Source organism: Malurus melanocephalus, unplaced genomic scaffold (assembly GCF_030028575.1).
Source record: "Malurus melanocephalus ecotype Western Australia unplaced genomic scaffold, MMel_1.1 scaffold_1177, whole genome shotgun sequence".
Lineage (NCBI taxonomy): Eukaryota > Metazoa > Chordata > Aves > Passeriformes > Maluridae > Malurus > Malurus melanocephalus.
The window spans coordinates 28,600-43,046 of NW_026624409.1; the positions used below are offsets into that span (position 1 = coordinate 28,600).

A 14,447-nucleotide genomic window follows, 5' to 3' on the forward strand; every position below is an offset into this window, starting at 1 on the left:
CACTACAGCTGCTAATTCTGTTTTGTGTATGATGTATTTTTTTCTCTGGTGGGCTCCATCAGTTGTACTGAGCAACATTAATACTGTTCTGTGTGCTGAAATGAATAGAATATGAAGTGAAAATACAGTTCTTTATTTTTAAAGATACATTTTAATAGAACTAGCTGAAAGTGGTTTTAAATTTGATTTTAAAACAGACAAAATTAGTGATTCCAAAATTTAATGGAAGTAAGATGCTAAATGCAATACTTTAGGGATAATTTTGAACTAAGTGGACTTGTTCAAAAATGTTTAAGCTTTTGAGTTTTGCCTATCATTTTGTTTGAAGAAGGCAAAAACATCTGTAAAAGCTAAATTCTAGATTCTTACCAATAAAAAAACCAGTAATTTATTTCTGAAAAACCACTTCTGTAGAAATGTTTAAATTGCTCCCAGAAGAAAACAAGGGCAGTCATGCTGGTTTGGGCTAATGTTCAATGTAATGAAAGCTGTTGACAGGGAAAGCAAGTTCATGAGCAATTAATTTTATCTTGTCTCACTAGGGTGCTATTGGCATTGTCAAAACAGGAAATTTAATGGAATGGGTTTCACATGCTGCTCAAAGTACAAAGAATTTAAAGACCAAGGGAGTGAAGGAGCTTGCCAATTTTGTTATGCACATCTAAATGAAAAAGTTTTAAAAACTGATTCTATGAAGACATTGCCTAAGGACAAGGCACAATCCTAGCATTAATCTCACTGGCAAATCTAAACATTTTGAATCACATTTCTGAAATAATTTTTAAAAAATCTAAAAAATAAGGCTAAATMCATATGCAGTTTTTTCTAAGCAATAGTTTAGTGTTTATTTTACAAATTATGAAACTGTCAGATAGGACTGTCAGGTAGACTTATCACCATTTTCCATAAAATGCCACATGAACTGCTTTTCTAGATCTGTTATTAAGTTCTTAATCCCTTTGATTGATGCCATCCYGMTGTTGTCCAATGSTAAYTTTTAGTCAGCTTGCAGGTCACAATCTTTCATAGTATGTGAATTGCATGTAGCCAGTTACTTTTATTATTACATGTGATTTCATTTGCATCAGATCTRTTTTCTCTGATAAAATCTTAATGTAAATTCTTTAGAAATTGAGTCATTATTATACAAAAATCAATAGCTAAGCAGAGAATTCAATAATATTTCAGTTTCCTAAAGCAGTGATGTGTCTGTAAGTCCTGATGATCTTGTAGCCTTTCAAGGAAGCTCTGTCATGAATGTGCACTCGTGGATCAAGCAGTAATTTTCACCTGTTACTTCAATAAATCACCCATAACTCYAACACACAAAGCTTTTCAAGAGGTTCACAATAACCAATAACTCASAATAAACAATCTCAGAGTGACCAAGAACCCCTTGGTATCACTGGAGTGTTTGCAGTCACTTTGGAACAGTTCCTGGTTGTTGACAAAATGATGGTTGTTGGAAAACAATTATTTCAAAAATTACAAATTGTCCTGGTGCACAGTAAGTACAGGATTAAGGAGAGATGACTGTAATAAGTATTAATGTGTGCAGAAAAGGAAGGGAATTTGATATTTGCACCATAAATTTATCTATAAGCCCATATCAAACAGCAATAAAACAAAACTCCATCAATCAATCATCCTTACCTATTCAATGCAAAAGCATAATGAAACTTAATGTTGTGTTGATCAGCCAGATCACAGGTAGGAAGCATTTCTAGTGTTTCCACCAGCTTCACCATAGCATCATAGTCCTGGTATGAAATTTAAAAAAAAATATAAAGGATTAAAGTAGAACATCAGCCACTCTGCACTCATTTTGGTTTCTCACAGGTAACTCCATCTACAATTCTGAAGAGTTTACTGATATCCCAAAGGGTCTCTGTTACTTCATCTGTTTGTTCAAAATGTGTTTAGAGATGAGCACATTTCTCAAGGGAGACCTTTCATGATCACCAGAGTTGACCCAAATGAAGTTGGATAAAGTGCTGCAGGAAAATAATGCATTTCAGAATGAAAAGCTGGATAAGGAAGGATGATGTGGAGACCCATTGCTCTCACAACCCATTTATACACAGAAATAGCCAATTAGCTCCTGATGGGAAAAAAACTCTATAGAATGATTAAAATTATATTTGAAATTTAATGTTAAACAGACAGACTGTCAGTTTGGAAAGACAGCATATATGGTGTGCTTCAGCAAAAGCAGAACTTATTTGAAAAAATAAAAACAAGAGAAAAAGGTGCAAACACATTTTTAAAGCAAATTAATGTTTCCTTGAATTGTAGTTCTCAATTTAGGCATCTCTAGCCAATACACTGATCACAACAAATGCATTTTCTTCACTTCTAAATACATCTAACTTTATGGGGGAGGGAGGAAAGGTGGARGAGGGCAAGGCAAGCATCTTAATCCAGTAGGGATTTTTGCTTTTTTTTTCTTTTTAAGGAAGTTAAAGATTACCAAAAACAAAAGAAGAGACCTTGTGAAGTCACCTAATYTGTGTCTCTTGTTCACAGGCAAAATAAATTAAAAGCCTCTATTTCCTTTAATTCCCAACAGTCAAACTGTTAAATAATGTAATATTTGCAACTATTTAGTGTCAGCTTTCAATCACTGTTTAACAAACAATGAAACACAGGAGAACAAGCAAGGGCCAAAATCACATGATAAAATAATCCAATTATTCTTTATGCACATACCTGAATATCTCTGTAAGAAAGGAGCAGGTTGATGACAATGTCAGAGGTCAGCACTTCAGTGTTATCCATCCTAAGCTTAATCCTGGCCAGCTCCTTGGCCAGTTCATCTCCTTGGTACTTCTCTCTAGCTTTTCTAATGTCATTTAGCAGTGTTTCTTTGTAATATGCACTAAAAAGTAAAATATAGACATATGGGAAGAAAACTGCTAGATTTTTCTGATGAAACATGGGTTTATTTCTAATAGAAACTGTAATTTCTAATCAAAAGTACCATTTCCTCAGAGTGAGGTGCACATGAAATGTTTTCATATTTTATAATAACTATTCAGAAATATTCCACCTTGCCCCATCTCAGACTGCAGGGCTATCTATCAATTTGCCTATAACTAGGATGCTGAGGCAATTTTACCAACACAGGAAAACTGGAGCATTTTTGTCCCATTATTGACTGTGACAAACATGGTACTTTGCATCATAAAGAAGGCAGCATTTGGGATAATAAAATGACACAGAGAAGACACACCAGAGTGATGTGAAGAGGAGTTGTATTATATATATAACTATATATAAACTCTACCAGTATATATAAACTCTACCATGAAAGTTGGAAGGGATTGCAAGGACCACAAAAGAAAAATAGCTTTTTAGGCAAGCCTTTCACATGGGTGGGATAGCAATGGGGAAACAGAAAAAAATCCAAGAGTTCTCAGTGCTACCTCATGCTTCAGACACCAGAAAAATTAAAAGCTCAGTTTCTCTGAGTGTTTTCCAGAAATCCATACAGAACAGGACTAGCTGCAGAGTACAGGATGAGCAACTGAGAAAGAAAGTTCTCCTTCTCCAGTCCCCATTCTTGAAATTCCAACAGTCCCTTGCAGTATCAGGTTTATTATGTGATACCAGAAGGTTAATATTTAAAAATTAAATCAAACCATGAAAATCACAATTGATTGCACCCACTGCTGCCATATATATACTCTTTTATTTGATGACAGAAAAGGACAGTGTTTGCTCTGAGCTTTATGAAGAAACTATGAGCTTATTACCACCTTATGCTATTGCACTGTAATTTAAACTTCAGCAATTTACCTTACCCAGACTGCCTTTGCTTACTGGACAGTAACTATAAATCAAATTCTGGCATGATATGGTTAGTTAACTACAACAACTGCAGGACAGAACACAAAAGCAGTAAAGTCAGCAGCATCTTTTAGCACTATACKAAGTGCAGTGAAAAATCAAAAATCAATGCTAATAGAAATTCTGTATATCCCTTTTTCATAAAATCTAAAAGAGACTATCAAAGCCTCTGTTAGGCAAAAAATGTGTTGTGACATTACCATGATGTAACATGGACATCCTTGAGAAGGCTGAGGAATTTGTCCACCAGTGGGACACAGAGTGGTCCCAGGATGTTGTCCCAGTTGGGCTGCATGTACTCTGAGGCTCTCCGTTGGGCATCACTTTCACAGCAAAAATAGTCAGCACAAGGTGTGACAATGTAGGGAATAAAATAATAATTGCCACTGGAAGCCTGAAATAAAAAMAGGCAGAGTTTTGAAAACAAATTAAAATATACTTGTGTATATACACAGCATCTTTTACTGACAGATAAAACAGCTAGAGTAGTGCTGGTGTGTATGAAGTTTTAGTGCACAAGATCTGCAAGTATTAAATTCAAGGATATTTCTGTGGAAGAAYTACAAATATTAACAAAGCTGATGAATAAGGGTCCAGGTCTGTTAAGTAAAATACAACAAAACTGTTCAATTTTTCTTTTAATGTAACACACAGACCTCAGTAGGGTCTGACTGTTGCTAGCTAACATTTTGTTCTCAAATTTCTAGGGTCAGAGATGTACTTGCATCCTCTAGGCTCACTCTGTGCTAGGAGCTCCCCACAGAAAGAAATACAGAAACACAGACACTGGAAGGAATTTCTAGAGATTTTTAATCCAGAGGAGCCTACAAAACATCTGCTGCATGCTAYCATCAAAACCCTAACCAATCAAACCCCCAAACTTCGAATCATTTGTAATAGATATAGGACTTATAACAAAATTTGAGAAGTAAAACCCAAAAAACCTTAATATGCCACATAAAATATGTAAACAAGGTGCTGAGATGGGTGAGGATACAAGAAATGCCTTTCAGAGTCCAAAAACCCCAGAAAGCAGAGCACTGTGAAGTTTTCCACACCTGGGAGAAGCATCTGTTATCTTTTGAGATGATGTGAAGAATGGATATGAAAATGTCACATTTTTGAATGTATCATAGACTAGACAGGAGAAACAGATTGCTCACAGGAAGTTAAAAATGTAGGGCATGCAGTTRCTAATACAACAGACAAAAAAATCTGTATCAGTACATCCTGTTGCTGATTTGAGTTTGTGAGGATTTGGAACTTCAAATTATTTCTAGTAGATAAAGATCAAGTTGCATTTCTTCCTTACAAATACTACAGTACATTATCCCTKTGGTAACAATATAATCTTTTGTTGGATTGGTATCTTTACTTCCTAATAAAAAAACTCAGGAAAACTGCAACCCAACCACCAATATGTTAACACAATTTTGTGTCAGGTTTATTTAAATAAACTGTAAGTTTACTGCTGGCTGTGTATAAAATCTGTTCTTAAACTTGTAACAGCAATTAGCTCTTCCTACAATAAAAATAAATAAATAAATAAATGGGCAATAAAAAAGCCCATCCAATTTAAAAGGGTGATGTGTCTTGTGACACAAAGAGCTGCAGTTATCTACTGAAAAAGCAAAGAAATGTTCAGAAAAAAAAATTAAATTACATATGTGAAACACTGTATTAATTTTAGCCAGCCAACATAACATTTGACTTCTTCTTATGCTCCTCTGATTTTGTTAGTAATGAATTCAATTAATATCTCCAAATCAAGCCTGTTTTGTCCAGTATAGTTTTTGGTAAGTGATTTCTCCAGTCCTTAACTTATAAACCCTTTGATATATTTTCTCTTCTCTGTCTGRCTGCAGAGGGAAATAAGAGCCTGGCTTTGGTGGGTGCCTGGAATCCAGCCAGTGGCAACACACTACAGTGACCAAGATAGTCTAAAAYATATATATTTTATATAAATATATATAAAAAATACTTCCTCTTCTAAAGTTGAATAAATGCAGTATTTTTATATACAGACTGTGAAGAGAGATTATCACCAGACAGACACTTTAAATGCCTGGAACTTAGCTTGCAAGAAGCAAGTACTCCAAAAACCTTGAAGGAAAGACCTTGCCAGGCACTTTTCTTCTATCATCCTTATAGGTTTTTACATGTCTAGAAACACAGTGAGAGAATGTATTCAAAAAAAAAGATATAAAGTGATATAAAGTGATATAAAGTGATACATACTTTGCCTATTAGATTAGCACTGTGGTATTCAGGAGGCACTTGAACACGAAGAAAAGCTTTGAGGTTGGCAGCCTACTCCAAATTGAAATAAAACAACAAAGAGGAAAACACCACCACAAAACAGCACACGAAGCAAAAAGACAGACATGACACGTGAATAAAGAAATAATTAAAGAAAGAAACAACAGAAGATGAATATAGATATTTACAGCAAGACTATATTTACATGGCCAAGAAAACAATCAATACTTTGGCATTTTTCTATCTTATATTTTGGATTTCTCTTATCTATTTACATGATTTCTATGTCTATACATCTCCTTTGTCATCATTAAGATGTTTTCACATCTTACTTTAATGAACCTGTCAGATTCATTATCTGATTAGCTAACTATAATCCAACCATTAAACATTGCTTGAGATGGTAATATTTCCCCAAAAACTAACTTTCATAAATTTTAAAAATCTTAATTTGTATTATCCAAAGTACCAGTGGCATATTTCATTATTAAAAGCATTACAAGTAACATTTACACAGCTACCCATTGCCTTTGTACTATTTTCCACCCAAAAGGGAAAATTATTGAATTTAAAATGTTCCTACACTTTCATTCTGTGCCCTTTCMCAATCTCTTTTAACATTTCTGCTACCTCAGGCCTTTTTCAGAAATATAYCATTAAAAGACCGTATCATATAAAYTTTTATACATTGTAAAAATAATCAGAAAATAAAAAATAGAAAGCTACTCTGCAATAATAATTCTCTGGATTATTAAATTCACATAATGTAATCATACTTTAGAGCCCTGRCTCTCATTTCAATCCACTGGGGCTACTTAACTGGAAAATATGAGTCCAAGTGCCAAAATCTTTCTATTTAGTTTTCTTAAATGTTCCTTGAAATAGTATATACAGTCTAATTTATACAGCTACTGAAACTCCATAGAAACCTTCTGCCAATTCCAATAAAAAGTGATTTTTCAACACAAAAATTCCTTGTGGCAAGGCTAAATTCCAATCCAGTTCCCTTTAGATCAAGGAGAATTTTTGTTAATGACTCCTCCAYGGCCCAGACATTATTCACTGCTTACTCTAAGAGCTGCTACAGGATTTCATGAAAAATAACCATTCAAATCTCTAAAAATACTTCATCAGGCCCACAGGCCTAAGTATATTATAATAAACATTTTGCCACTGCCCCTTTTGCCTTTTACTCCATTTCTGTTATTATCACCAAACGGCTCATTCACAATTCTCCCTCTTGCTCAAAAATGGAAAACTCATTCTCCTGAAATTGTAGCCCAGTTAAGGATAGCAGCATTCACAAACAAAACTGCCACATTCTGAGTCTCCCTTCCCAGAGGCACAGATTTGTAAATGCAGYTCTCACCACACAGCTCAAAGTGATTCAAAGATCCCTGGGACAGCCAGGAAGGATGAKCTGTATTTACATGTGCTAAACCTGACCTATCTTTAGCCTAAATGCAGCACTGGGGCCAAGTCCTAACAGYAGCTCAAAATAAACTGCTGTGACTCATGCATAGTTTGCTTTAAAATTACTATCAAATTCTAAGACCCCTTTATTATTTTAATCCTGCTCAACATGGTTCAAAAGAAAATAAAAGTATATGGTGAATGGGAGGAAACAGAGATGATAAATGGAAGTGTGTTTTGCAAATTCAGYAGTCYTCAAAATAACAGGGTGGAGGATTTMATGARAATAACCACTGACATGATGTGAAGTATGACAAAATATACAACTGGATAAGATATTGTGGCATATTTCAAAAAGCCTTCAATAACTCCTAAGTTTTATCTTGTTTCACACTCACTTGTTTGGTTTTACTTGTGTTAAGTGTAAGAATATTTTTACTTTGGGAAATAAGCTTTTGCATTTCTAGGCAAATCTGTGAATTTGTAAGAAAGAGGACAGGTATGCAGAAGCCAAAGCTTTTTGAGATACACAAGGACACCCCATTAAGGCATCACACACATCTACATTTGCAAAAATGGCTGATAGTGGGAGAGGGAAAAAGAGATTTTGAATTTCTAAGTTTATATTTTCACCTGTCAACCTACAAATAAAACTTTTATCTACTGGCACTTTTCTACAATTTAGAAAGGAATTGGTAAAGTGATTTTAAAATTTAGCTTTATTTTTTGGAGTGTCAATAAGCTTTCCAAAAGTTTGAATTACAGACAGGTAAAACAATTTCCTTCAAACATACAGAACTTATGTATGCCTGGCAGCTTTGTTATTAGACTTGCTTCAAATGCAGGATCTTCATTTTGTGTTTTAAAATGAATGTGGATTTAATACTTACTGTGTTTTTCTGAGATACCATATCCTGTGGGGGGAAAAAAATAATAAAAATGTTTATTTGTTTTGACAGGAATTATTATTTTCAATAACAATCACTGCTATAGAWATACACATAGACACAGACCAGCATATTCCTTCTACTCCCTAATTCTTCTCACCTCAAAATCTGCTGAGAGATATTGAAACTATGAAGCAGATGATAAAGTAATGGCATGTAAACCAGTTCTCTGACATTTCCAGCTGCTGGTAAATAACAAAGTCTTCTTTTTGGTAATGGATTACATGCCCAATGAAACTAAAGTGATATCCAACTAAGCCACACTACAAATATTAGACATAGACTTGTTTCTAATCAAGGATGTCAATATAATTTAATTAAATGTGCTCTGACAACCTGAGATGATGCTGCTTGATTGTGTTTATGCATCCATTTCCTCAACAACATTCAAAAATATCAAGGGCCATTTAAGAGATTYAGTGCTACAAATATGACCCTCTTGAAACACAGATTACATCATCTTTTATATCCTCAGAACAAAGTTGTTTTGGAAAGAACATTGGTGAAACTGAAGAGACAATTTTAGGATGGCTCCTAAGAGATAAACTRTATGAAGGCAGGTTGCCAGAATTTCACAGATCTTCAGCAGAAGTAACAGTAGATACCCATATTGCTTTTATAACACTTTTAGGAGTGTGCACAGCAACCTAGGTCCAAGTAAAGTAATACATTCCTGAAGGGATGCAAAAAAACCCTGTCCAAATTACTCATAAACTTCAGAATAAAGACACATCAGCAGAGAGTCAAAAATACTAAAGGTACTAAAAGGTACTAAAACCTAAACAGAATTTCAAATTAGCTTAAACTCCTTAATCCAAATAAAATAGCTCATAACACAAGTGATGGGAGGCTTAGACAACTGAAATATTACATATCTGAAAATTAATGTCTACCTAGCTAAAGAAGTATCTCCACCAGGGCTTTACCTACTGCAGTTAAAGATCTTTCTCAATAGGGAGAAATTAATTCTGCCAAAATTATTCACTATGATGTGAAATGTATCATTAACTGTTCTTTTCTRAAATGCCCCAAGAACAGTCCCTGCCYAYCTTCTCAGTATTCCTAAGAAAGGAWWYTTATCTGAATKSWATCCAACACTGAACTCAATTGCTGCAGCCACCAAGGACAAGAGGGTAGGACTAAACCCTGCCTCAGTGCCCAGCTTAAATTACTTTAGCACTTGATACAGAGAGCTCTCCTACTTGGCTCCAGTAAATTAAAYCAAGCCCTATGATCCCATCTAAGATATACTACAGGACTATTTAGGCCAAGGAGGTTATGTAAACAACTGGGCAATGAGTAAGATATCAGCGCCACTGACAGAATTCCCAGAAAAAAAAGATGAAGGCAGATACTAGATTTTGTAGCCTTAAGTGACCTAGTTATGTTCCAGTATTCCTCAGTCCCTAGAATTGAGCTTTATATCATAAGCAAAAAAAAAGCCCTGGAACTAGCAGTGCAAAGACTTGCTGGTTCTGAGAACAATCAATCTGCATTTCCCATCACAGATGGATGTAATCCTAGATTTAAGTTATGGAGCAGGTGCTTTGGTTTGTGCTTGGCACAAAATGCAGAAATCAAAGCCACCTTGGTGGGTAGATGACCGGCCTGGGCTTCCCAAACTTTTGCAGATCCTTGGGAGAACCAAGGTGATCAGAATATTTTAGTGACAGCACAAAAGGAAGAAAAATGTGTAATAGCTTAGCATGTGTCTGTACAATAATCTCATTGAGCCAAGAGTGTGACAGACTCCAAGGCTGAGCTCTTGGAATGTGAATGTGGATGTGCACCACCACACAAAGACAGGAACTTTGGGTTGTAAAATCAGTGACACTGAGAGCAGAGAACAGGAATGGGAAGCTCTGTCAGAACAGAAATTTTCTGGAGAAAAAAAAGGAGACAATATTCTTAGAGGATCGAGAGAGGTTGGACAACTCCAAACAGGATTTTTGGACACTGATGATGTGAAAAAAAGCAAAGTAGAAAAGAATAACTCAAAATAAGGAAGAAACAACACAGCATGAACAGTGCTTCTCTAAGTGAGGGTAGCAAGAAAATGGATGAGATTAAAAGCAGCAACAGACAATACAGAGGAGAAATGTGTAAATGTGATTTAAAATAAAGAGAACCTGCACCAAGAAAGACAAAAACATCCACAATATATGACTTGTATCCAGAACAGGATTTAAGTGTATAACAGGTATTATCCTACTATAAAAATAAACAATAGCCCTATAMAAAGATTGGGTGAGGATGTCTTTTYCTATCTTCAAASAGSAATAAAAAAGAGATTCCTGTAATCTTAGCTATTCAGCACCTATGGAATACAAACTTCATCTGACAGAATTGCTTAAATAGGAGAARGTTGCAACACAGCCCTTCTTCAAGTGCTCTTATCAGACAGGCCATAACTTTTTCTTACATGTACTCTCATTAAAAGAGGGAAAGAAAGGAAAAAATCAGACCTGCACTCTCAATTTCAAGTTTAACCACCTAAAGCAAAATCAGTACCACACTATGGATCTTTTCTTACAAAAAAGCATTTATACTCTTCCATTACTACTATTTTTGCTACTAGCTTTTTCTTAGCATGGTTTTGTTATGTAGCTATCAGGAATTTACATTAAATCTAAGTTTCAGAAAAACACAGACATTTGTAGGATCAGGTGCTTAAATATATTTYTGAAATGAAGCTGATGGTGAAGTGAGAGCCTTACTTTGAGAGACTGAGCAGTGTCAGCATCAGTGTCATGGTAAAGAATAACATTATTGGCCATGTCAAAGCTTTCACGCACRCCAAGGTGGTAGAACAGGGATGGCTGCTTGGAAATATCACTCATGTCCACAACTGCAACATCTGAAATGAGAGAAGTGGAAAAGAAGAGAAAATGCTAAAAAAATAATAATWATTTTAAACCAAATTTTATTCTTACATGGGCTTTAAAACAAATGCTGAAATAATACACACACTGGACAGACAAAATCAACATTTTCAAATAAGGATCATTTTCTCATCAGAGAAGTAAATTTTACCATTGATATAAAAGATGAGCCACTCATGAGATTATCAGTGTTACTGTAAGTGGGAGGCTGAGTTTACCAATCCTATGTGAGGTTTTGAAATCACAGCATCAGGAATGCCTTGGGTAAAAAAGCAATTTTGCATTTATTCCCTRAGGCCTGACAGCATGAACACCCATAGGATACAAGCTTCAAATATTCAGGTGGAACCTCTAAAATAATAATGTAGCAGAAAAACAGGGAAAACTATGAGAATAAGTTTATTTTAAGAGGTTGAARTTTGAAGAATGGGAAATTCCTAAAGAGTAGAAAAAGAAACTATTGTGAAAGTTGACTCTTAAAAAGCTCCAGGCAAGATGTCCAAGATAGGGGGTGCAGCAACGAGGGAATTCAACCACAAACAGCCAGAGCAAGATTTCCACTGCTCTTGGTTAATGTTTCAGTCAGAAATGGAAGTCAGAAATGCAATAATAAACATTTACATCCATGCAAGATGAGCTATACAGAGAGCTAAAGAGAAATACCCGACATTATACAGAATACAACTGGGATACAGGCAAAAGATTCTGAGTTCACCATTTTGCAATCAAATAAACCTGAACACCAATGCAGGAAGAAGGGGGAAACTGGAAAAGAGGACACTAAATGCTGAGTTTTTACTTCTTGATCCTTATATGCTATATATTCCTAAGTAAATTCTGCTTTAAAGTTTTTTAAAGGTCTGTATTTATATGCTAATCACCACTATGGGACAGATGGGTGAATTGAAATCCAAAGTATTCATTAGAATAGAGCCTTGGCATTGAAACCACAGGGGAGTCTGAGGCTCAGAACAGATTCCAGTGGGCAGTAAATGCCCCAAATCTGAAGAGGTAACATACAGGGACACACAGAAGGGTGAGCTACTACTAAAGGAGAAATCTAAGAGGTCTGATGGCTCAGAGCCAAATGCAGCAGCCAAGGTTACACATCACAAGAATCACTATTCCATACTTAGTATGCAGCTTCTTGGAAAAACCTGCCATGAATATATGSTCCWGTACAATTCCATCAGGCTGTCCTGMCRCAGCACAYRGAGCTCAGCCAGGCCCTATGGTTACTGCACACAGGTTTGAGTCTRAAACCTGCCTTAAGACCAAAACATCACTGGTCAAGAGCAAAACCAAACAAAAAAACCCACYAAACCCCAAAAAAATCCCAAACCCTAATAAAACACACAAAAAAATCCAAATGCACCTCCCTCCCCTGCCAAAGAAACAAAACCCCCACACAAAGTCATGGCATAAGAAAATTCTCTTATTCATGTARAACTCTTATCCTGCATCATCTACTRAAGATYTTCTAAGTTCCYRTTCAGCACAGCACCCTGCACACTGTAGTGTCATGTAAACTGAGAGAGCTTGAAGAAATAAACTCCAGTTCCAGAAACACTAAATCTAGATTACCCCAAAATTTTAAAATAATTTGGAAAATATAAATGATTTATAAAACAAAAGTTAAGAGAAACTAACAAGCAGACTGAGAATCAAATATAATCTAGGGAAAAAAATTAAGAGCTTGAATTGTTTTAGAGCTGGTGTTAGAGTGTTTTTATGGAATCACAGTACTGTGAAATCAAAACCTTCATCCAGGTAAAAGAATTCAGACAGTGCATTCTACAGTGTAGAGAGATTGCACTTTACAATACAATGTGAGCAATGATTTGTAACAGAGTTCATTGAAACAAGGCTATACACAGTTCATTGCCACATCTACTCTAYAACTGAAATGTGTCTTCTGTTGCCTGGTGCTCCAGAACAATGTGAGTGGTATGAAAAACATGTGAAAGGGACAGAAGTAAGCATCCCCATTAAAAAGGATAATTATTCATCACTTAGATATTAATTCACACTGCTAAAAAGATTATGAGAACAGGTTTATCTTGCTTACTCCCACCTCACAAACACATGTGTTAGTAAGATAAAATTAAAATTAAACAAATCCAAGTGTAACAGAGATGAAGACAGTATCACAAAAATACCCATGCAAGTGAAAAAAAAAGCCCCAGGAAGATAACTGAGTGGATTCAGTTTAACCACAGGAATCAGGGAATGACACACAAGCAAATGACAGCAGACAGAAGCAGAGCATCCAAAGTGCTCCTGGCTGTGATACAGAGCAGAGATGAGAATGTGCATTCCTACAGAGCTCTCCTGCTGCAGTGCCTTGAACAGGGAGGAAAAAGATTTACTTATAAACCARCTTTACTAAAGTGCTAAAGAAATGCAGAACGAGTACAGTGGACCATGAAATTTGTACAAATTTGGGTGGAGAATATATGACCACAGTAAACACTTAGTAAAGCAGTAGATCCCTGAAATGCACCCTGTGCTCAGTGATGGCTGGGTCTAACCACACTCCCCAGAACTGCTGTTTCCAGGGGTACATCCCTCTTTGTGTGAGTCACATCATGAACAAAGATAATATGTGACACCACAAATACCTCTGGTTCAGTTAGCTCACAAAAATTCTTCATTCTTCCCAGAACTTCTGGACTTCCCTTGCCAAATTGAGGTTCAACCTCTTCCACTCCAGACAGGGGTGAAGCAAAAGAGCCAATGCCAACTTTTATCAAATCTTATTAAGCATGAAAATTTGATGTAACAATGATGTATTTCACAATCAGACCAACAGCCAGGGTTTCCTGTGTTCACAAGGAAAGAAGGCAGAGGAAAGTACAGCCCCTCTGTAAAACCAGAAGAATTCAAGTGAAAATCTGTCCAGTGTATCCACCAGACGGGGTGGAGGGGTGAGGATATGCTTAATGTTGCATATGACCAATTTTGAATGATTCTGGAACAGAACATTTAAACCCATTCCTTCTTTCCTACAGTAGCAACTCACATTCAAAAGAACATATCCATAAAAACACGTCCTCTCTCGTTTTTTCTTCTTAAGCATTACAGATATTTTCAACTC

The 14,447-nt window shown here is 35.7% G+C and overlaps 1 protein-coding gene across 1 annotated transcript in view; it reads right to left on the reverse strand.

Annotated features, from left to right (window-relative positions):
* The window catches only part of MAP3K15 (mitogen-activated protein kinase kinase kinase 15), a gene marked incomplete at its 3' end in the record, with an annotated part of 64,676 nt that overhangs the window by 28,144 nt on the left and 22,085 nt on the right, over positions 1–14,447 (reverse strand). The window contains exons 2-6 of the mRNA XM_057387297.1: positions 11,186–11,325; positions 8,412–8,435; positions 4,050–4,243; positions 2,710–2,878; positions 1,654–1,760 (exon numbers count right to left, since the gene is read on the reverse strand). Coding sequence (XP_057243280.1) covers positions 1,654–1,760; positions 2,710–2,878; positions 4,050–4,243; positions 8,412–8,435; positions 11,186–11,325 — 634 coding nt within the window. The remainder of the gene's footprint in view (positions 1–1,653; positions 1,761–2,709; positions 2,879–4,049; positions 4,244–8,411; positions 8,436–11,185; positions 11,326–14,447) is intronic.